The sequence below is a fragment of the Kogia breviceps genome, chromosome 15 (genome assembly GCF_026419965.1).
Source record: "Kogia breviceps isolate mKogBre1 chromosome 15, mKogBre1 haplotype 1, whole genome shotgun sequence".
Taxonomy (NCBI): Eukaryota; Metazoa; Chordata; class Mammalia; order Artiodactyla; family Physeteridae; genus Kogia; species Kogia breviceps.
This window is the reverse complement of record NC_081324.1, coordinates 60,396,406-60,421,409: the sequence shown is the minus strand read 5'-3', so window position 1 is coordinate 60,421,409 and position 25,004 is coordinate 60,396,406. Positions and strand designations below refer to the sequence as shown.

The window sequence follows — 25,004 nt, the reverse complement described above, 5'->3', positions numbered from 1 at the left end:
CTATTCTACAGGAAAACTGATACTGTTTCTTCAGTATGTCAAATGCCATGAGAAAAAAAAGAGGGGGCCAGTCTGGATTAAAGGAGGACTCAGACGCAGCAACCAGATATAACACAAGGACCTTGTCTGGATCCACCTGAACTAATCAATTATACACACACTTTTGAGAAATCAGGAGAAATGTGATCATGAACTGAATTTTAGATTAAACAAAGAAATTATTGTTAATTTTGTTAGGTGTCATAAGGCACTATGATTAAAAAGGCAAGTGTCTGTATTTACTTTAGAGATTGATATTGAAAAATGCAAGAGTAAAAATGATTTACTGTTTCTAACTTGCTTTTTTGTTAAATTAATTTTTATTGGAGTATGGTTGCTTTACAATGTGGCGTTAGCCTCCACTGCACAACAAAATGAATCAGCCATACACATATGGATATCCCCTTCCTTTTGGACTCTCCTCCCACTTAGGTTACCACAATGTTACTTGCTTTTTAATCACTTTCACACAAAGAAAGAGAAAGGAATGAAAAAGGATAGATGAAACAAAGATGGCATATTCTTGACAACTGCTGAAGTACAGGCATATAGGAATCATCATGCTATTCTCTCAACTTCTGTGTATGTGTGAAAATTTTCATAATAGAAAACGAACTGCTATATTTAATTCCTTTATGGACGAATATTTTCTTGTTGAACTTTTGTTTTTTCTTGGAATTTTCTATGCTTGGAATTTTCTTTTCTTGAGGACCATACATAAACTTTCAGCACGTCTTGAAAAATCATTCTGCTTCTCAAGTACATGCTTGATATCCTATGGAATGCAGTTCCTTCTCAGAGATAAGCCCCTCAGAACCCTCACTTCTTGCTTTGGTCAGGCTAGGTGTCTCCTAGGTCTCTACATCATTGATGCTTTAAATCTTCTGTATAATACAGAAAAAGCCTTTCTGGTGGGAGAGAGCTTGCCCCTCCTGAGGTAGGCAATTCTTGGATCCAGCAAACTAACCAACACAGAGCCAGACCTCCTCTGTCTGGCCAGTACATCCCGGGAGGCAATATATTCCTCTGCCTTCACCATCCTGGGGCCATGTACCAGACAAGGGACCACCCCCACAGCTTAGAGTCCACCAAAATTATTCAGACTAGCCACTTCTACACTGCTTGCCCTGCCCCACCCTGCCTTTCCTGCAGAAACCCCAAACGAAGACTGCCAACACTTTCCTCTGCTCCTGTCTTTCCCACTTGACCAAAACCTGGCTCTTCCCCTGGGACCCTGCGTGGCATGCAGTGACCCCTCCCTGAGACCTGGGAGCATGATGAAAGCTGTTTCCTCAGCTTCTCCTGTGTATCCTCTATGGCTGCACCTGACTGACCATGATATGAAAGAACAGTTATCATCCTACAACCATCCTTAACTCTTGGTTAAAGCTATTGTTTCCTCCAACCCATGTTTTTCTCTTTCTGGGTCTTCTGCCCTATCTTGTTTGATCGATCCCCTATTACATCTTTAAAATGTGCCTCTCACACGTCATATTTTAAAAGTGCAACAGAGGATCGTTTGGTTTGAATTGGATGTCGGATATAAGGAAAGAGGGGAATTAAGCACCGACCTATGGGCTGGGTACCTGATGGTGGGGTGGATTTACCGTATGATCATCTCAATAGATGCAGAGAAAGCTTTTGACAAAATTCAACACCCATTTATGATAAAAACCCTGCAGAAAGTAGGCATACAGGGAACTTTCCTCAACATAATAAAGGCCATATATGACAAACCCACAGCCAGCATCGTTCTCAATGGTGAAAAACTGAAACCATTTCCACTAATGTCAGGAACAAGACAAGGTTGCCCACTCTCACCACTCTTATTCAACCTAGTTTTGGAAGTTCTAGCCACAGCAATCAGAGAAGAAAGAGAAATAAAAGGAATCCAAATAGGAAAAGAAGAAGTAAAGCTGTCACTGTTTGCAGATGACAAGATACTATACATAGAGAATCCTAAGGATGCTACCAGAAAACTACTAGAGCTAATCAATGAATTTGGTAAAGCTGCAGGATACAAAAGTAATGCACAGAAATCTCTGGCATTCTTATACACTAATGATGAAAAATCTGAGAATGAAATTAAGAAAACACTCCCATTTACCATTGCAGCAAAAAGAATAAAATATCTAGGAATAAACCTACCTAAGGAGACAAAAGACCTGTATGCAGAAAATTATAAGACACTGATGAAAGAAATTAAAGATGATACAAATAGATGGAGAGATATACCATGTTCTTGGATTGGAAGAATCAACATTGTGAAAATGACCCTACTACCCAAAGCAATCTACAGATTCAATGCAATCCCTATCAAATTACAACTGGCATTTTTTAAAGAACTAGAACAAAAAATTTCACAATTTGTATGGAAACAGAAAAGACCCCGAATAGCCAAAGCAATCTTGAGAACGAAAAATGGAGCTGGAGGAATCAGGCTCCCTGACTTCAGACTCTACTACAAGGCTACAGTAATCAAGACAGTATGGTACTGGCACAAAAACAGAAATATACATCAATGGAACAGGATAGAAAGCCCAGAGATAAACCCACACACATATGGTCACCTTATCTTTGATAAAGGAGGGAAGGATATACAGTGGAGAAAAGACAGCCTCTTCAATAAGTGGTGCTGGGAAAACTGGACAGCTACATGTAAAAGTATGAAATTAGAACACTCCCTAACACCACACACAAAAATAAACTCAAAATGGGTTAAAGACCTAAATGTAAGGCCAGACACTATCAAACTCTTAGAGGAAAACTTAGGCAGAACACTCTGTGAAATAAATCACAGCAAGATCCTTTTTGACCCACCTCCTAGAGAAATGGAAATAAAATCAAAAATAAACAAATGGGACCTAATGAAACTTAAAAGCTTTTGCACAGCACAGGATACCATAAACAAGACCAAAAGACAACCCTCAGAATGGGAGAAAATATTTGCAAATGAAGCAACTGAGAAAGGATTAATCTCCAAAATTTATAAGCAACTCATGCAGCTCAATAACAAAAAAACAAACAACCCAATCCAAAAATGGGCAGAAGACCTAAACAGACATTTCTCCAAAGAAGATATACAGATTGCCAACAAACACATGAAAGAATGCTCAACATCATTAATCATTAGAGAAATGCAAATCAAAGCTACAATGAGATATCATCTCACACCGGTCAGAATGGCCATCATCAAAAAATCTAGAAACAATAAAAGCTGGAGAAGGTGTGGAGAAAAGGGAACACTCTTGCACTGCTGGTGGGAATGTAAATTGATACAGCCACTATGGAGAACAGTATGGAGGTTCCTTAAAAAACTACAAATAGAACTACCATATGACCCAGCAATCCCACTACTGGGCATATACCCTGAGAAAACCATAATTCAGAAAGAGTCATGTACCAAAATGTTCACTATTTACAATAGCCAGGACATGCAAGCAACCTAAGTGTCCATCAACAGATGAATGGATAAAGAAGATGTGGAACATATATATAATGGAATATTACTCAGCCATAAAAAGAAATGAAACTGAGTTATTTGTAGTGAGGTGGATAGACCTGGAGTCTGTCATACAGAGTGAAGTAAGTCAGAAGGAGAAAAACAAATACCGTATGCTAACACATATATATGGACTCTAAGGGAAAAAAATGTCATGAAGAGACTAGGGGTAGGACGGGAATAAAACACAGACTTACTCGAGCATGGACTTGAGGATATGGGGACGGGGAAGGGTAAGCTGTGACGAAGTGAGAGGGTGGAATGGAAGGGAGATCACCTCTGTGCTTTGTGACCACCTAGAGGGGTGGGATAGGGAGGGTGGGAGAGAGGGTGACGCAAGAGGGAAGAGATATGGGAACATATGTATATGTATAACTGATTCACTTTGTTGTAAAGCAGAAACTAACACACCATTGTAAAGCAATTATACTCCAATAAAGATGTTAAAAAACAAAAAAACAAAAAAAAAACCATCGTCACTAAGGAGGCCTAGGAACAAAAGGCCAGGGTGGATCTTCAATGTGCACACTGGAACTGTCGAAAGGGGCAGTGGGTTTAGTGGTGGAAGTGAGACGTTGATTCAGGTACTGAAGCTATTGATAAATGAGGGGGAAGTGACTGAGGATATAAAGATAACAGGCAAAAGGAGGGATAAGAGATGGAAAAATCCACTAAAATGTGTTTTAAAGGAGTTGGAGTTTCTGAAGGAGAGTGGAAGAAGTTCAAAATCCGTCAAAATACAGTGTTTCCAAGTCCAGTCAAAATCTGCTGGAGGCTTGGTCTAGGGTGATACCAGTGGAGATGAAGAGATGTGCCTCATTGGTGGGAATGCAAATGATAAACCCCTTTGGGAGGAGAACTTGACAACATCTAGCAATATTAAACAGAACTGACTATCTATACGAGGTAATTCATCATACTATTATTTGTAATGGTAAAAGACTGGAAGCAACTACATGTCCACCTGTGGAGCGCGCCATGCTCGTTAAGGGTATTCGGCCTGGAGGAGCATGACCAATTGAGCACAGGCTCCCCAAATAGAGGCAGGCGTTCATGCATGCCTCAATAAGGTTGAGCCTACGCTCTTGGGACTTCTCCACCCATGTTTTCCCCGAGGTGATCAGTGCATGACGAGTGCAGGTGAAGCCCATTCTGGACGGATGAAAGCCCCTTTTTTGCTAATGTTTATCACAAGGTCAAGAACCATATGCCCAGTCATAACAGAAACTTTGGGTACAAACAGAGAAGTTAAAAATATTGTTATCAAGAAGTTAGCAGCAGGGCTTCCCTGGTGGCGCAGTGGTTGAGAGTCCGCCTGCCGATGCAGGAGACACGGGTTCGTGCCCTGGTCCGGGAGGATCCCACATGCCGCGGAGCAACTGAGCCCGTGAGCCATGGCCGCTGGGCCTGCGCGTCCGGAGCCTGTGCTCCGCGGCGGGAGAGGCCACAGCAGTGAGAGGCCCGCATACCGCAAAAAAAAAAAAAAAAAAAAAAAGAAGTTAGCAGGATGAAGGACAGGCTGATCCCAAAAGGAAGAAACTAACCTAATCTTAAACAGAACCTAGTGTGCCTTAACTCCCCGAACTTCCTGTATCTGCATATTATAAAAGCTGTGCATATAAACAATAAAACTGACACTTGTTTGCAATGGCGCCTGGTGTCCCTCCCGTCCTCATTCTTTCCTCTTAAACTTTCTTTTCATCCCCTTGCCGCCTGGATTCGAGCCCTTGATCGTGCTGGCAGCGACAAGTGGCGCCCGAACAGGGACCTGAAAGACGTGGCAAACTGTTGTTCAAGTTACATTCAGGTAAGGGGACCCTGTCTTGAGAGGGGACAGGGACAACGGGAGTAAAATGGGGCAAGAACAGTCTGTTGAGCGTACTTATTTTATAGTTGCATTACAAGCTTTGCTAAAAGAAAAGGGAGTTTCAATTTCCAAATCTGCTTTGAAACAGTTTTTCGAAACAATGCAAGAATTATGCCCATGGTTTCCAGAGGAGGGTACTCTTAATCTTGAAGCTTGGCGCAAAATGGGGCAAGAATTTAAGAATCAATTGTATGTTAGAGGCGCGGCTGCTTTGCCTCCTGGAACCATGACTTTGTGGACTCAAATTCGAGAAATCCTTGATCCTCTGCATAAGATAGAAGTGGTTTCGGTTAAGTCAAAGGAGGAATTGAAGACCAATTGTCTTCTTTCGAAGTCCTGAAACCAGCGGAGGAAACAACCTCTCATGCTCCTTGTGTTGATACTCTTCTTCCTCCTCCTCCTCTACTTACTTCCCAAGGGGTGGAAATTGGCACCAATAATTATTTAGATGATGATTTAGATGCTTATCCTGTTATTTCAGGGAAGCCTCAAGAACTTAGGGCTGAGCTTCCCCGCTCTTTTCCGTCTGTGGTTATTCCCTCTGCTCCTGCACCTCCCCTTAGTCGGCCTTCTACTCCATTGTTGGTCCCAACTAGTATTCAGAATAGGAAAGCCACTTCTGATTTATCCCCGCTTCAAGCTGTTTTGCAGCAAGCTCGAGCATTGGGGGAAGATGTGTCTTCTTTCCATGCTTTTCCAGTAACTTTACAGGTTGGCCAACGAGTGTATTCCTCATTAAATTTTAAGGTTCTGAAGGAAATAAAAACAGCCACTGCTCAATATGGAGCTACCGCTCCTTTCACTCTTTCTTTATTGGATAACTTAAGTAGAGAGGCTTTATGTCCTGGGGATTGGAAGGTCGTAGCACAGGCTTGTTTATCTGGGGATGATTATTTGCTATGGAAGGCTGAATATAATGATCGATGTAATGAGGTAGCCATGTATAATAGAAGAGCCAACATCCCTGTAAATTACGATATGTTAGTAGGAGCAGGACAATACTATGATGTTGGAGCACAGATAAATTATCCCGATGTAGCTTACAGTCAGATTAATGAGAATGCTACACGTGCTTGGAAAAAACTTCCTTCTTCAGGCATGAGAACTGAGGAACTTTCTAAGATTAGACAGGGGCCAGACGAGCCATATCAGGATTTCGTTTCTAGACTGTTGACTGCAGTAAGCCGCATTGTGGTTGATGGTGAAGCAGGAACTATAATTGTTAAACAGTTGGCTTTTGAAAATGCTAATTCCGCTTGCCAAGCAGCTATCCGTCCTTGGAAGAAAAACGGTACCTTAGAAGATTATATTAGGCTTTGTGCTGAAATCAGCCCCTCTTATTTGCAAGGAGTAACCTTAGCAGCAGCTTTGAAGGGTATTCCTTTGAAGACCATGCATCAGCAAATGACTGCATCACAGAAAGGAAAGAAAGGAACTTGTTTTCAATGTGGACAGTTAGGGCACTTTAAGGCTCCATGTCCCAATTCTCCTTATCAGGGTAGTAAACCAGATCCTAAAAAAGCTCCAAGTTTATGTCCAAAGTGCAAAAGAGGATTTCATTGGGCAAATGAATGCAGGAGTAAGACAGATCGATTTGGAAATCCCTTGCCGGGAAACATGAAGCGGGGCTCGCTGCAGCCCCATCAAACAATAGCAGCCATGACTTCTTGGGTCCCAGCCAGCAATTCTCCAATGGATCTCAAGCAAATACCTCCAACCTCCCAGGAATTGGGTCCCTTCAACGGGACCCAATTGGGTCCCCTCCAGTGCAGGATTAGACCTGTCTCCAGTTTATGCTACCTTTTTGGAGGCTGGTCAACCCCCCAAACTTGTTCCCACTGGGGTCTGGGGACCACTTCCTCAGGGGACAATGGGATTTATTTTTAGTAGGTCTAGTTGGACCATGAAAGGATTGGTAGTTCATCCTGGAGTAATTGATGAAGATTATACAGGAGAAATCCAGCTTACGGTTAGCCTTAAACAGGGTAATATTTCTCTTCAACCAAAGATCCCTATTGCTCAATTAATAATATTACCTAGAGTTTTTACAGATAATGCTCCCATAAAAGGCAAGAGAGGAACAGGCGGTTTTGGCTCAACCTCTGCTTATTGGGCTCAATTAATTTCCCCGGATAAACCTATGCTTCAATTAAAGGTGGCTGGAAGATCCTTTGTAGGATTAATAGATACAGGGGCTGATGTGTCAGTATTAGCATCATCCCAATGGCCTTCCTCGTGGCCAGTACAAGAGGCCACTACTTCCATCAGGGGAGTAGGATATGCTGTATCCCCTAAGGTGAGTTCTAATCAATTAACATGGGTTACTAAAGATGGATTATCTGGAATTTTTCAACCTTTTGTTCTTGACATTGAAGTTAATCTCTGGGGAAGAGACATTCTTTCTCAGATGGGACTGTCCCTGCAAACCACTGCACTTCCCTTGAACCAACAGCCAGCCACAATTATGCACATAATGAGGAAGTGGGGTTATCTCCCAGGGAAAGGTCTAGGAAAAAATCTTCAAGGCTCTACTCAATCTTTACAGGTTGTCAATAATGCAAATTGACAAGGGTTGGGTTTTACTCTGGGTCATTGATGCTGCACCATGCCATGCCTCTGGAGTGGTTACAACAATCTCTGGTATGGGTAGATCAATGGCCCTTAACAAGAGAGAAATTAGAGGCAGCCAACCGTTTAGTTGAAGAACAATTATCCCTAGGACATGTTATACCTTCTAATAGCCCTTGGAATACCCCTATTTTTGTTATTAAAAAGAAATCTGGCAAATGGTGATTATTGCAAGATCTTAGAGCTGTTAATAAAGTTATGAAACCTATGGGAGCCTTGCAACCTGGTCTCCCTGCTCCTAATGCTATTCCATTAACATATAAATTATTAGTTATTGATCTTAAAGATTGTTTTTTTCACCATACCCCTGGCACCTTCTGATGGAGAAAAATTTGCATTCTCCATTCCTTCCATCAACTTAGCTCAACCCTATACTCGCTTTCAATGGCGAGTTTTACCCCAGGGGAATGGCTAATAGCCCTACCCTCTGTCAGGAATATGTGGCCAGGGCCTTAAAGCCATTTCCATCGCAATATCTTAATATTTATTGTATACATTATATGGATGATATTTTACTTGCTGCCTCCAGTGAGCCTTTTTTACAAGAGGCCTTTTCTACCTTATTGAAATGTTTGCAAGAATATTCCTTAGTTATTTCCCCAGATAAAGTACAGAAAACTGAGCCTTTTGAATATTTGGGAACAGTTATTAATCAACGTACCATTCGCCCACAAAAATTACAAATACAAACACAACACTTAACTACCCTGAATGATTTTCAAAAATTATTGGGAGACATAAATTGGATCCGCCCTTATTTATCCTTAACAGCAGAACAATTATCACCTTTATTTGACATTCTTAAGGGACCTTCTCAACTTCATTCCTCTCGAACCCTTACTCCTCACGCTCAAGCTGCCATAGATTTAGTAAATAGGGCCCTTTCTCAAGCCCAAGTAACCCGGGTTGATATCTCTCAACCTTTGTATCTATGTGCCTTCCTAATAAACTTCCTCTGGCTGTGATTTGGCAATCTCATGGCCCTTTAGAATGGATTCATTTAGCTTTGCATCATTTGCATGTTATTAATCCCGTTATTGACCTTTTAGCTATTTTAACTACCAAGGGAAGACATCGTGTAATTCAGCTCCTGGGTAAAGAACCTGATTATTTATTGTATCCTATGCTAGCTAACCGCTAATAAAATAGAAAATTTGTTGCAAAATTCTCTTGAATGGCAGATTGCCCTGGCTTCCTTTCCTGGACAAATTAAATATCATCTGCCTGCTGATAAATTATTACAGTTTCTTCAGCAGGTGCCTGTAACCTCTTTTTCTCAAATTAGCCCTATTCCTCTTAAAGCTCCCTCCGTCTTTCTAGACGCTAGCAAAACTGGGATTATTGCTATTGTATTCATCTCTTCTGAACACAAACCACTACTGTCTATAAATATGACACCATGTCTGTTCAAAGAGCAGAATTGAAAGCTGTCTCTTTAGCACTTTCTACATATTCTTGTCCCATAAATATCTATTCAGACAGTCAATATGTAGTATCAGCAGTAAAAGCCTTGCCACAAGCATATATTGTGTCTGCTGATGAAGAATTGTTTCACCTTTTTAAGGAAGTTCAAAAAAACATTAGACCTTCGTATAGCCCCTATAGTTATAGAACATATTTGGGCTCACAGTACTCTCCCCGGAGGTCTGGCCGAAGGAAATGCATTAGCTGATGCCCTCACGCATATTTTTCTTGCCTCCCCTTTTGAACTTGCCACTCAAAGTCATTCTCACTTCCATGAAAATGCTGCCTCCTTACGCAAAAGGTTTAAAGTAACTAGAGAACAAGCCCGTCAAATAGTTAAAACCTGCCCAGTTTGTCCTACACATCATAATGTTCCTATGCATGGAATCAATCCAAGGGGATTACTCCCTAATGATATTTGGCAAATGGATGTGACTCTTTATCAGCCTTTTGGGCATTCAAAATTTTTACCTGTTATTGTTGATACTTACTCAGGTTTCATTTTTGCCACCGCCCAAACTGGAGAAGCTTTTAAGCATGTGGCTAACCATTTACTTGCTGCCTTCTCTGTATTTAATATTCCAAAGCAAATTAAAACTGATAATGCCTCTGCTTATACTTCCACTGCCTTTCATAATTTTTGTACTATGCATCTTATATCTCACCGAACAGGTATCCCATATAACTCTCAAGGTCAGGCCATTATTGAAAGGGCTAATTCCTCCTTAAAAACAATGCTTAAAAAATTAAAAGAGGGGAATATTATTATGCATAAGAAGCTTACCTATTCCCCACATGCACAATTAGCTATAGCCTTATATGTACTTAATTTTTTTTTTTTTTTTTTTTTTTTTTTGCGGTATGCGGGCCTCTCACTGTTGTGGCCTCTCCCGTTGCGGAGCACAGGCTCCGGATGCGCAGGCTCAGCGGCCATGGCTCACGGGCTTAGTTGCTCCGCGGCATGTGGGATCTTCCCGGACCAGGGCACGAACCCGTGTCTCCTGCATCGGCAGGCGGATTCTCAACCACTGCGCCACCAGGGAAGCCCTGTACTTAATTTTTTATTTTTTTTTTTTTATTTTTTTTTTTTTATTTTTTTATTTTTTTTATTTTTTTTTTTTTTGCGGTATGCGGGCCTCTCACTGTTGTGGCCTCTCCCGTTGCGGAGCACAGGCTCCGGACGCGCAGGCCCAGCAGCCATGGCTCACGGGCTTAGTTGCTCCGCGGCATGTGGGATCTTCCCGGACCAGGGCACGAACCCGTGTCTCCTGCATCGGCAGGCGGATTCTCAACCACTGCGCCACCAGGGAAGCCCTGTACTTAATTTTTTAAATGTGAATCCATCAGGGGACACAGCTGCAGAAAGGCAGTGGAATCCCTCAGGGCCCTCCAATCTGTTCGTAAAATGGAAAGATTTAGTGACTGGTCAATGGCGAGGACCTGACCCGGTCCTTCGTAAAGGCCGAGGTTATGTTTGTGTTTTCCCCCAGGATGAGGAGATACCGCGGTGGATCCCCGAGCGTTACACGAGGGATTTCCCATCTCCAGTCCCGCATGGCTCAAATGAGAATGACTTCACCAGAACGCCGCCGCCGTCGACGGCGTCCGCGAATGGGAATCCCCACCATGGGCCAGATGCATCGACTGACCAGAGCTGCTCATCAAGAGTTGGTGAGCAATAATCAGCCCCTCACCGCTATACATCTCTTCCTAGTGATGATGGCGCTCCTGCAGGCACGTCGGGTTAAAACAAAAGTTTATTGGGCTTATCTTCCTGATCCTCCTACTGTACGGGTGGTTACCTGGGATGAGCCTACACCTCGGGTACATACTAATATGACTGGATTGTTCGGAGAAATAGAAGATCTGCATATTGAACATGCACAACACCCTTTTAATTGGACATCTTTCGCTGCTCAGCCGCCTATTTGTTTTCAAGCTTAATCAAATACCAAGACTTCAGTTTATGGTTGCATGATGACCACGCAAACATCTCATTTAGTAAGGATATACCCCAAAGACGAAGAAGAATCGAACTTATGGGACTTTTGGTCAATTCAGGAAGTTTCAACAGGAGCCCAAACCTAATCGGACACAACTGGGAGTAACCCCCCTTTTCATTACCTTCATGTTATAATGATTATGCTCCTATCCCAGAAAGGGAGCCTATTTGGAGAGAATGTATGTACCCTACTCCACAGTTGTTTTCCCCTTATGGAATCCCTTCGTTTGCAGTATCAGCCTGGTCTAAAAGTCCATTGCCTGCACAAAGTAGATTTGTAAGACCTGATTTATTACAACAGCAATATGGAGCATATCGACATAATTATTCCATTCCAGGGAGTATACTCTCTACCCCTGGGGGAATGTATCATCCTGACTTGTGGAAGTTAGTAGCCGCTATGGCTCCTTTGCAAACCAATTATTCTGGTTCTCCCCATTGGTATGAAGGTCCCCTCAGACTTATATTTTCTCAAGCTTGTGTGCCTCGTCCCTTTTTTCTGGTGGTGGGGATGGGAGAGGTTCGTGCTATTCATGACACCAGTGGAGCTATGTATAAAATTGTATGTAATAATTGTGTACTTACTAACTGCTTACCTGTTAAGGCCCCCGCTTCTACATTCAAACAGACTCTTGTTTTTCTTGCCATGCAACCCCCATATGTGATGGTCCCTGTGGAAGTACAAGGACCTTGGTATACAGATTACGGATACCAATTTGCCTTAGAGTTACATGGCTTATTATCACGTACTAGAAGATTTATAGGGTTATTGATTGCTGGAATAGCTACACTTATATCTCTCATAGCTACAGCTACCGTAGCCACCATAGCATTATCTCAAACTGTTCACACTGCTGAACATGTTAATAATCTTGCGCAGAATGTATCGCATGCATTAGCCACACAGGATCGTATAGATCATAAAATATTTAGCAGATTGGAAGGATTAGAAGAAGCTGTAGAATTTTTGGGAAAACAACTTACACTGTTAAAAACTCAGATGTCTTTGATATGCCACGGTGGGTTTCAGTACATTTGTGTTACCCCATTAGAATTTCAGAATACAACATCTTGGTATCAGGTACAAAGACATCTCCAGGGTATCTGGCACCATACTGACATGAGTCTCGATTTACAAGATTTGCAGAGAGATATTAAAAATATAGGTAAATCTAGGTTAGACCTTGTCAGCCCTGCTAAGATTGCACAAAAGGTTCTTGACCAATTGAATGGATTCAATCCTTTTAATCTTTTGCAATACTCTATGTGGTTTTTTATTGGAATACTCGCGCTTCTTATTTGTTTAGGAATTATTTGGTGTTGCTTTTGGAGCTGTTGGAAGCGTTATCAATTCATGGTTCGGGCTCAAATGCATCTGCTGCACTTGAAAACTATAGGGGGAGATGTGGAGCGCGCCATGCCCGTTAAGGGTATTCGGCCTGGAGGAGCATGACCAATTGAGCACAGGCTCCCAAAATAGAGGCAGGCGTTCATGCATGCCTCAATAAGGTTGAGCCTACGCTCTTGGGACTTCTCCACCCATGTTTTCCCCGAGGTGATCAGTGCATGACGAGTGCAGGTGAAGCCCATTCTGGACGGATGAAAGCCCCTTTTTTGCTAATGTTTATCACAAGGTCAAGAACCATATGCCCAGTCATAACAGAAACTTTGGGTACAAACAGAGAAGTTAAAAATATTGTTATCAAGAAGTTAGCAGGATGAAGGACAGGCTGATCCCAAAAGGAAGAAACTAACCTAATCTTAAACAGAACCTAGTGTGCCTTAACTCCCCGAACTTCCTGTATCTGCATATTATAAAAGCTGTGCATATAAACAATAAAATTGACACTTGTGTGCAATGGCGCCTGGTGTCCCTCCCGTCCTCATTCTTTTCTCTTAAACTTTCTTTTCATCCCCTTGACGCCTGGATTCGAGCCCTTGATCGTGTTGGCAGCGACATCACCTAGGGATGAATGAGTATATAAATATAAATATATATATAGTGTATATATATATATATATATATATATATATATATACATATATACTGCCAACAACAGGGCTCTAGGTAGCTACCAAAAAATGATATTAATGTGGAAGAAATTCCAGAACATTCAATTAAGAAAAAAGAAAAAACAAGACGCATTAATGTTTTATGTAACAAAAGAATGTTTTGTACAACAAATATAAATGTATAAGATGTATATGATGTATATTTATAAGATGAGCCCAGGACAGCCTGTCTGAAACCAACAAAGATGACAGAAGTCATGTCAAAAGGACTCAAGAGCCAAGTTGAAGAGGCTCCTACTAACCAAAGATGGGACAATTTGAGCAAAAAATAATAATAATGACAACAACTGATTAAAACGCCAAATATATATAAAAAAGCCATGGGTGGAACCACTGGGTTAAAGACTGGTGGGAACTCACCATGAAGTCGTCAAACCTTCGCCATCTGAACCCACCCACCAATTTTAGCAACACTAAAAGTGGGACGACTAGATATTATTAATGGGGACACTGTACACTGCACCCCACCTCCCAAAACTAAACCTGAGTCTAATCAGCCTTTAGATCTAACTTCCAGTCTATAGGAGATAGAGAGGACAGGGTAACAAGTTAAATAACCACAGGAAGCAATCAGCCAAATCCAGAAAGTGGCATGTTTTCCATCACAACTCACTAGAGTTCCTACAGCAAGTCAATGGAATTTTAAAAGGTGATGAGGGAAGGAGGAACAATAAAAGAAATCTAACAATCAAATATACTAAGTGGACTCTGTTGGATCTTGCTTTGACTAAAACAACTATAAACAACCTTTAGGCAATTAGGGCAATCTGAGTAGGACCGGGTATTAGATGCTGAGGAAGTATTGTTAACCATGTTAATCATGTGGTACTGACATTGTGTTATGTAAGGAAATTTACTTTTTTTTTTGAGATGAATAACTAAAGTAGTTTGGAGTTGTAGTAAAACTATTTATTTACTTTATAGTCATCCAACCAAAAAAGGCAGGGATAGACACATAGACAGATGATGGGTGGAACAGGTATGGCCTTGATGCTGGGGCGCAGATACACAGCAGTTCACTGTGCTCTCTATTTTTGTGTACATCTGGAAAAGTAAAAACAAAACACACACACACATACCCAAAACAAAGCCTGAGGGTAGAGATCCAGGATCTAAAAACCACAGGATTTGAGGAATATGCTGGACAGGAAAGATGAAATGAGCTACAGCTGTTACTCTTAAGAGAAAATCAGAAAAGAGAAACAGATTCTCTTTATAGCAGAGGATCCTATCTCATTCAAATGAGGAAGGATTCTGAGAAAAGGGGACAGCTGAACTGCAGTTTTAAAGGATTAAAGAGTTAACTGGTCAGAGAGAGGATGAGTGTTTCTCCCAGCAACAGTCTGCCCACGTAAGTTTTCTTTCCAAAACACAAATGATAGCATTCTATAAGCACACTCTTGCATCTTGCTTTTTTTTTTTTACATAATACATCTTAGAGACTGTTCCTCACAAAGCCCTTAAAACAGCTTTTGGTTTCTCAAGGATCTTTGTAATGAAGTCATATATAAATGAAGGTAGTCTATTTTTATTATGCTAAGTACCTATTTTTACTTGTGACAATACCACATACTTCTTATAAAAAAATATCAACAGGGGATTTCCCTGGCAGTCCAGTGGTTAAGACTCCACGCTTTCACTGCAGGGGACACGGGTTCAATCCCTGGTAGGGGACTAAGATCCCACATGCACAGACAAAAGAAAAACAAACAAACAAACAAACAACTCTGCTCTCTGCCAACCCCGACTCCCCCAGAAACCACCCCTTCCCTGACCCCTATCATTTAAAAAAATTAATTAATTAATCTAATTTAATTTGCGTGGCTTTTAAAACCATATATATATATCAACGGTATAAAAATGAAAAAGTAAATAAACACTGTTTGTTCCTCCACTCCTACTTCCCAAGAATAAGAGCTTTTAATTTCCTCCCAGACCCTTTCTATAAAAATACAAATACATATATATGCAAATACTATTAAATACAAGCAAATGCAATAATATATTGTTCTATACACCTACGGTATCTTATACAAAACCTAGTCTAGGCACAAAAAATATATTTATATTATTTAAAGTCTCTTAAAGTCAAGGATTCTGTGATATGAAATATTAAGAAACTTTACTGTATGTCAACTTACCAACGCAGTCACAGCACTCATCCCAAAGCGTCCCGAGACACAGCATACACTCTTTACAGCAAGAACAATTTCCTTCTCCAGGTCGGCATTGGCAGAGCTCCTAGAAATGAGACAGATATTCAAATTTTAAATTCTAAATAACTATATTTAAAATTGTTAATTTTCTGCAGCAAAAAAACTCCATAATATTTACATTTATAGTAATTTACTCTTGGCACAATTTTTTTATTCAACATCATTAACTATTTGTAGGAACATAAATATCTACAAGGTAGATAGATTTAGATTTAAGTACTACTAGATCTAAGTAGATTTAGATTTTCTTTTGGACACATTCAGAAAACACATTTTGGATCCTTTTATCTTATTTTGAAACAAAATGAAAACATTTTACTTTATAACCCATAACTTTACCCCCCATACTACCTCAACGAATAATTCAGCATAAGAACAAAACTTACTTTCCAGCTATTAGATTCACTGTCCAAATTAATCTAAATGCATGGCCAGCCGACTTGTAGTGGGGAGCTGTGGTTAATCAATATGTAAAGTGTGAATAAAAGCATGTTCTAAAAACTATTTTCATTGATCTACAATATATTAAAACAGTGTTCTTGGTGTGGCAGTCTGTTTACAAAGAAGGCAGCGATTCTTACCTTCCCAATGTCACCCCTTTGCAGCTCCTCTGATCAAAAGACAGGGTCTATTTCCAGACCCCTTGAATGGAAGTGATCTTGAAACTTGCTCTGACCAACAGAATTTGGTGGAAGTGATTTAGTGTCAGTTCTGAGTCTGGGCCTCCAGAGGTCTGGAGTGTTTCCACTCCTTCTCTTAGAACTTTGCCCAGCTGCCACGTGAAGCCTGGGAGAGGGCCACGTGGACAAGTCCGTCCATCTTGAAGCTATCCCAGTTCGGCCAGCCTCCAACCAACCCAGCAGCTGACAACAGATACAAGAATGAGCCCAGAAAACCCACCCAGCTGATAGAGGCCAAATTGCTGACCCACAGAAACAAGAGCAAAATAAACAGTTATTGTTTCAAGTCAGGAAGCTTTGGGATGGTTGGTTACTGCTCGCAAACTAATTAACATGGTTTGCTTTGTACATGAAGCTTCAAGGTAATTCCTTTAGCCCTCCTCCCTCTGTCCCTCCCCTGGCCACCAGAGAGTCACTGCTCAACAAACCCAACTTAAAGGGAAATTCTGTGGCCACATGGCTCAGTTGGCTTTCCCTGGTTGATGAGATATTATATATATTTTTAAAACGTTAAACATGCACATAATATTTATCCCTATTAAATTCATCTTATTATGTTTCTAGATGACTAGAGACAATCAATCATTCTAATATGACATAATTTTTTGCAAACTGATATTTTTCCAGTTTCAGTGAGAAATAGTTGACATACATCACTGTCTAAGGTGTACAGCATGATGGTTTGATTTACATTTAGTGTGAAATGATTACAATAGGTTTAGTTAACATCCATTATCTCATATAGATAAAATAAAAAGAGAAGAAAAATTATTTCTCCTTGTGATGAGAACTCTTAGGATCTATTCTCTTAATGACGTTCCTATACGTCATATAGCAGTAGTAATTGCAGTCATCATGTGGTACATTATAGCCCTAGTACTTATTTATCTTATAACTGCAAGTTTGTACCTGCTGACCACCTTCCTCCAATTCCCCCTCCCCATGACCCCATTTCTGGTAAACACAAGTATGATTTCCTTTTCCATAAGTTTGTTGGGGTTTTTTTTGCTCTTATTTCAGTTAGCATAGTTCCTTCAAGGTCCATCCATGTTGTTGCAAATGGTAGGATTTCCTCATTTTTTATGGCTGAAGAGTATTCCATTATATACATATACCACAACTTCTTTATCCATTTATCCACCAATGGAAACTTAGGTTGTTTCCATATTTTGGCTATTGTAAGTAATGCTGCTACGAACTTGGGGGTGCAGATACCTTTTGGAGTTAGGTTTTTGCTTCCTTTGAATATATCCCCAGAAGTGGAATTGCCAGATCATGTGATGGTTCTATTTTTGATTTTTTGAGGAACCTCCAAAATGTCTTCCACAGTGGCTACACCAATTTACATTCCCACCAACAGTGCACAAGGGTTCCCTTCTCTCCACATCCCTACCCACACTTGCTATCTCTTATCTTTTTAATGATGGCCATCATGGCCATTCCAACAGGTGTGATGTGACAGCACACTGTAGGTTTTTTTTTTTTTTTTTTTTTGCGGTATGCAGGCCTCTCACTGTTGTGGCCTCTCCTGTTGTGGAGCACAGGCTCCAGACACGCAGGCTCAGCGGCCATGGCTCACGGGCCCAGCCGCTCCACAGCATATGGGATCTTCCCGGACCAGAGCACGAACCCGTGTCCCCTGCATCGGCAGGCAGACTCTCAACCACTGTGCCACTAGGGAAGCCCACAAACTGTAGTTTTGATTTGCACTTTCCTGATGATTAACGATATTAAGCATCTTTTTTATGTACCTGTTAGCCATTCATATATCTTCTTTGAAAAAATGTCTATTTAGGTCCTTTGCCCATTTTTAAATTGCATTCTTTTTTTTTTTGCTATTGAGTTGTACAAGTTCTTTATATATTTTGGATATTAACCCCTTATCAGATATAGCAACACTGACACTTAATTCCTTTTCTCAAAAAGTCCCCTAGCTATTACACAATTACACAGCACTTCCAAGAATCAACACTTGTTGGGAATTCCCTGGTGGTCCAGTGGTTAGGATGCCACACTTCCACTGCAGGGGGCCCAAGTTTGATCACTGGTCAGGGAACTAAAAAAAAAAAAGAATCAACACTTGTGCTATGCTCTAATTCATCAGTTTGATGTCAGTATATAGCTGTGACCTAATATATGTAAATTATAATACTTTAGTACCATGGAATTCTATACTCAGGCCACATGCATGTAATGTACACCTTGAGTAACCTTGCTAGGCCTGATGGAAAGAGAGGGACTAAAATGGCAGGGCCTTCCTGAGAAGTACATGTGCTTCATCATAAAACTGGTGATGCCTGATTCACACAAACTCAAACTTACTTGGAAATTTAGAAAGACAGAGCTGCCAAAGCAGTATTTTGTGATTTGTTTCTCCATAAAAATCTGTCTGTCGTCTTTGGAGTGAGAGAACATTTTCTTAGTCCACATTTTTAAAAAAACACCATCAGAGTTAAGGATATTGATACTTTTTGTTCTTAAGGTTTTTTTTTTGTTTTTTTTTTTTGTGGTACGCGGGCCTCTCACTGTTGTGGCCTCTCCCGTTGCGGAGCATAGGCTCCAGACGCGCAGGCTCAGCGGCCATGGCTCACGGGCCCAGCCGCTCCGCGGCACGTGGGATCTTCCCAGACCAGGGCACAAACCCGTGTCCCCTGCATCGGCAGGCGGATTCTCAACCACTGCGCCACCAGGGAAGCCCTGTTCTTAAGTTTTAAAAAGGTTGCAACTTAGTCACAAGAAATAAAATTTTAAAAATTTTAATTTACATTATCCATAGAAAATATTCCTCTACTATCTTACTTGTGTATATTTACATTATCTACATAGCTAAGGAGAAACATATTAGGAAAGTAACAAACTTATTCAAAGAATAAGTCTCTCCTTTTTCCTATCACAGCTTTCAAATGGTAGACTGTTAAATGAATTACTGTATATTATGCTAAATAATTTAAAAATGAATGTCGATTTAATGGACATTAGAGAAATCTGAGTCTTTAAAGCATTCATTCTACCTCTTACTGTCAGGTTTTTGTGAGGTGTTTTAAACTGGAATGAAAGGGTGGACGATAACATCAGATGGCTGCTGACTAATGGAAGGTTAAAACTCAGACTATTAAAAGTTACTTGAACTTGCCTTATTATCTACCCCTTAAGATTAAATGTATTTCACACCCTCTTAATAGATGCCTATCTTGTACTTTTACATGTCAGTGTGATAGAACAATGCACTGAAGTAACATGCTTAATGACTTTTAATTTACTGATAGAATACAAAGTGAGAAGCTCTAGGAAGCCAAGCCATGGGAGAAATGACTGAAACACAGGCTTTATTACTATACCATTAAACAGACAAAAATCCAGGTTAAGACTTCATCGGTAAAAATTACTGCTAAAACTGGTTGAATGCTAACTAATATTTTCTTTCCATCTTACTACAAAATAGAATGAAAAATCTGTCTTAATAAAGCCAATTTGATTTCATAAATTATGAAATTTCAGAGAGTAAATAAGCTTCAAAATGTACCAAACAATCTGTATTCTTCAAAACTCACGCGAGCATTCTTTCCAGAAGATTGGAAAATAATGAAAACGAGCTCCTCAAACGAACATTTTAGCCAGTATTACACATTTAACTTCTCACTTTCCAGGAGAAAAATAATACACAGGCAAAGTTAACATATGGCATTTCGGATCTCAAAAACCTCACTGCAAATCTAGAGAGAAAAAATGTGTGGAAATGATTTGCTTTGTTTCTATGTTCTAAAGTCAAAAAAGGAAAGGAAACAATGATTTCTATGTGTAAATAATTATGAATAACAAACGTGTAGCTCATCAAGAAATCCATTATTTTCTATTCACTTTATGTGTACTTCAGAATCACACTATTAAATAAGTTTGGTCATAGAAACATTTTAATTTTTTTGACAGCTAGCAAACTGTGTGTGGTTGGGAAGAATGTTTCTAAGTACAAAAAAAAATTTTTAAGGTGCTCTGAAGTCACATACTGGAAATACAAAAGAAAAAAAACACACCAAAACGTAACTATGAAGAATCAAGGATCACAGAAAAACATAAAAAATTACTCCATTTAAATTAAGTAGAATCTTTTCTTCAGGACACTTAAAAAGAAACCTTTACTTTAGTTGTTTTATTTATGAGAACATAAATGAATCTTCTGTAACTAGAAAGACTTTGCTAAAGAGGCTAGAGTCAAGATAAAAGTAATGCTTTAAATTTCTAAGAGTTTTTTTTTTAATCATAAAAGACTTTGAAAAAAAATCTACCAGAGTAGAAAGAAAAAACACCCAAGTTCCTCCCACTTCGGTAAATTCCTATGCGTTTCTAACAAAATAATGATGGCGCACTCTCCTGATTAAAAAAGTAAGCATTTCCCTATTGTAGCAATAAAAATCTGTCAACATAACATAACGGCTCCATAATGGAACATATTATGTACCAAAGTTCAGAAGCAGGCCTTAAATACTTCATTTCTTTCACAGCTTGTCCATGTTCTCATTCTGTATCACCGCCTTCAGAAACATCATTATTATATTTCATGTCACTATTACTTCCAAGTCTTCCGTATTAACTAGAAAGAGGGCTGTGCTGGATGTGGGATTCCTGTGTGGACTGGCTATTTACGTAATTCACTAACCTTCCTATGACTAACCTTGGGCTCTGCTCAGTCAGCTGAATGTGGGACCCCAGGCAAACACAGCATTCACAGAAGAAAGGTGGATCCAGTGCCTCCACTTGTTTCCTGCCACCGCCTCCCCCAAAGTTCCTAAGTGGGTTTTATGTAACATTAACAGGCACTGTGCTAAGTGTTTTTTTTTTTTTTTTTTCTTTTGCGGTACATGGGCCTCTCTCTGTTGTGGCCTCTCCTGTTGCGGAGCACAGGCTCCGGACGCGCAGGCTCAGCAGCCATGGCTCACAGGCCTAGCCGCTCCGCGGAATATGGGATCTTCCCAGACCGGGGCACGAACCCCTGTCCCCTGCATCGGCAGGCGGACTCTCAACCACTGCGCCACCAGGGAAGCCCATGTGCTAAGTGTTTTATATGCATTATCTTGGAGCTCATATAGCCTTTATCAAGGTATCATTCATCTTCATTTCCACATAAGGTGATGAATTTGTACATCATTCAATTAGTAAGTGGCTGAGATTTGACCCCAGTTTTGGGTAGCTATTCCTGCTTTTTAAACATTGAGATGAGAAATATAAAGCTTATTTCTTATTAATTTAGCATCTCAATAATTATAGTTATTACTCTCTTAGAGAGAATGAGCCCATAATTAAACTTAGCTAACCCTTCAGGTTGTTTAATCAAAGGCACTCTTATATCTTTTACTCTCAGTACCTGAATACAATTACAAGTGCTATTGCCAAAGTTTAATCATTGTTTGTAAAGGTAAAATAAGTATCAATGGCAAGAGTTGCAAAACCAGTGTGTTGGGATTTAATACTTAATTCTTTTTTTGCTTGGGCCAGTTAATGATCGCATCATCTGCCTCCCTGGTCTGGAAGTCCCAGGGAAAGTATGGGCACTGCTCCTGGTACAGATGAAAGGCTGGAAGGGATGGGTCAGTGATCCAGCCCAACTGGGCTCTGACGTCAGATCTTCTGCCACAGGGCTGCTACCACCACCACTGCTTCCGCATGTCAGAGCCAGAGTGACATGGATTGTGAAGTACCATACTAGATGTTCTTAAAGTGTGGTAATCACACCGTTCAATACATTTATGGTGGAAAATATTATAACTTTATACTAAATAGAAGACAGAAATTTATATATTTGAGCTATCCTACGTTGACCAGAATGAGTATTTAGAGATAATTTGGCAATTTGCTTTAAAACTTACATGAAGGGACTTCCCTGGTGGCACAGTGGTTAAAAATCCATCTGCAATGCAGGGGACATGGGTTCGAACCCTGCTCCAGGAAGATCCCACATGCCGCGGAGCAATTAAGCCCGTGCGCCACAACTACTGAGCCTGTGCTCTAGAGCCCGCGAGCCACAACTACTGAGCCCAAGTGGCACAACTACTGAAGCCTGCGCGCCTAGAGCCCATGCTCCGCAACAAGAGAAGCCACCGCAATGAGAAGCCCGCACACCGCAACAAAGAGTAGCCCCTGCTTGCTGCAACTAGGGAAAGCCCATGCGCAGCAAAGACCCAACACAGGCAAAAATAAATTTTAAAAAATGTATTTTACATTTGTATTATTGAAAATCTTGAATATGACAAAGAATTTCAATTTTTTTAAAGCCAGAAGACAGATTTTATATAATTATTAAATCAACTTTAATGGAAAATCTTGTTTTCTATACCTCTAAGGTTCTGGTGAGATCTTAATCCATGCAAAATAAATTGGGGGGCGTAATTATCATCTAAGACTAAGCCTAGACTTTAAGAGATAAAATTTATTTTATAAACTTCCAAACTTCCAGGTCAGAGATGGAAACTAATAACTTGAGGGAAATTTTTATTTATATTCTGATGTGAAGTTGCTGATAAACATCTCCATTCTTTAACTGTTGCCAAAATCTGAGAGATTTGTTAGCAATGTTGTTAAAACAGGGAAGTATCACCATTGAAAACAACATTATAGTCTAGCAGACAGCAAATGACTTGGATTTACAGAATCTGGATTCAAGTCCTGGCCTGTAAACTGCAGCATGTAACACCAAATCTCAGCTTTTCAGATGCTTTGTGATCTAGCAATCCTACTCCTAGGTATTAAATCAAGAGAAATGAAAACATACATCCACACAAAGACCTATACATGGACGTAAATAACTTCATTCATAATCACCAAAAACTGGAAACAAGCCATGTCCATCAGCTAGTGAATGGATGAAGAAATGGGGTACATCCACACAACAGACTACTGCTCAGAAAGACCAAGGAAAGGAGTCCCTGAGACACGCAGCCACATGGGTCAATCTCAAAAGCATTATAATAACTGAAAGAAGTCAGCCAGGCACAAAAGGTTACACAACGTACGATTCTAAGACATTCTGGACAAGGTGAAATTATAGGGACAAAAATCAATCAGTGGTGGAGAAGTACTGAAGCGGGGGAGGAGGCTAGTCTTGACTCCCTAGGGGCAAGAAGGGACTTTTAAGGGTGATGAAAATATTCCCTATCTTGATTGTGGTAGTGGTTACATGAGCATACATTTATCAAAAATCATAGAAATGTACACCTAAAAAGAGTGAAATGTATTGTATGTGAATTATACCTCAATAAATCTGACCCCCAAAATGCTTTGGGAGATTAGGGAATACCTCATCTCATCTCTGAAGGACCAGTATGGTACATTGTGGTCCATAAATTTATTATTTTAACAAATCTGAACTGAAAAACATAAAGCATTATATAAATGTTAACTGGTATTAAAGAAAGCAGTGCAGAAGATAGTTCAGAAAATATATTTCTCTATTTTACTTTCAAGCTAAAAGTAAACTTCTCTAAACTAACATACTTTTTTTAAAAAAACAAAGAAACATAAAACAATGCTGGTGAAAAACGCAAAACGTGAAAGCTGTATATATAATATACAACCTTTATTCTATGTTTAGGTGTTAAAAATCACCTAAACATAGAATAAATACCTAAAAAGGACTATATCAAATATTAAGAGTAGTCTGTGTTTAGAAAACAGGACTATAAATGATATAGTTTCCTTTTCCTACTTCTATGTATTTTGTGGATTCCTCTGAGAACAAAATATTTTTATAATGGCAAGTAAACATTTTAAATTTAAGTAGTAGGACTTCTGAAGATCCAGTTTAATTTCATACAATAAAAAAAAGACACTCAAAAACACAAACTGATGTTCTAAATATTAAATCAAACAAACTATAAGTGTTTATAATATCTTGACCTAAAACCCCCAGGGATGTAAGAACAAAGGTAACTATGAAAATGAACACTGTATGAGCATCGGTAACCAACAACAAGGCATTAGACTGTACCTGTGCTGATACTATTTTCACAACCCTTACATATTACATAGGTCAAATGGGTATTTAAAAACCAATATATAAACAACACACCCTCGAACAATTAGCCTTTATTCAAAACAATAAACGTAATTATAATTACATTAGTTACAACAAATCCGTTTTGACAAATTAATACTCTTTAAGGAGGACATCAGACAGACTTTCAAACTCCGTACAGAAGTATCTAAACCAAATCTTATCATCATGTTCTTTATAAATTCAAACTTTTGCCTTGAAAATAATATAAACAAGTGAAATACGGAAAACAGAATTTATCCTTTTGGCTAAATAAATCAGCATACAAGTTCATGTACATACATGAACTACCAAAACATATCAAACGACACCCATTTCTTATATAAACCTTGTAACAAAATTTTAATCCTACTTACTACAAAAGTACCCCAAAGCATTTCTTTAAAATCATCCAGGTGAGGTGAAATAGGGGCAGGTAGAGATGAGACTGGACCAGCCATATGCTGACCACTGGTGAAGCTAAGTGACGGGTAAATAGGGACTTTACTA

The 25,004-nt window shown here is 39.8% G+C and overlaps 1 protein-coding gene across 8 annotated transcripts in view; it reads right to left on the bottom strand.

The window, feature by feature from the left end:
- Window positions 1–25,004, bottom strand: part of TWSG1 (twisted gastrulation BMP signaling modulator 1) — a 58,955-nt gene that overhangs the window by 21,163 nt on the left and 12,788 nt on the right. For 6 of the 8 annotated variants that reach the window (XM_059041273.2, XM_067014629.1, XM_067014630.1 and 3 more), the window contains exon 3: window positions 15,717–15,816. In XM_059041273.2, coding sequence (XP_058897256.1) covers window positions 15,717–15,816 — 100 coding nt within the window. Of the gene's footprint in view, window positions 1–12,098; window positions 12,174–15,716; window positions 15,817–25,004 lie in introns of all 8 variants that reach the window. The other 2 variants (XM_067014633.1, XM_067014634.1) reach the window with 1 other exon arrangement.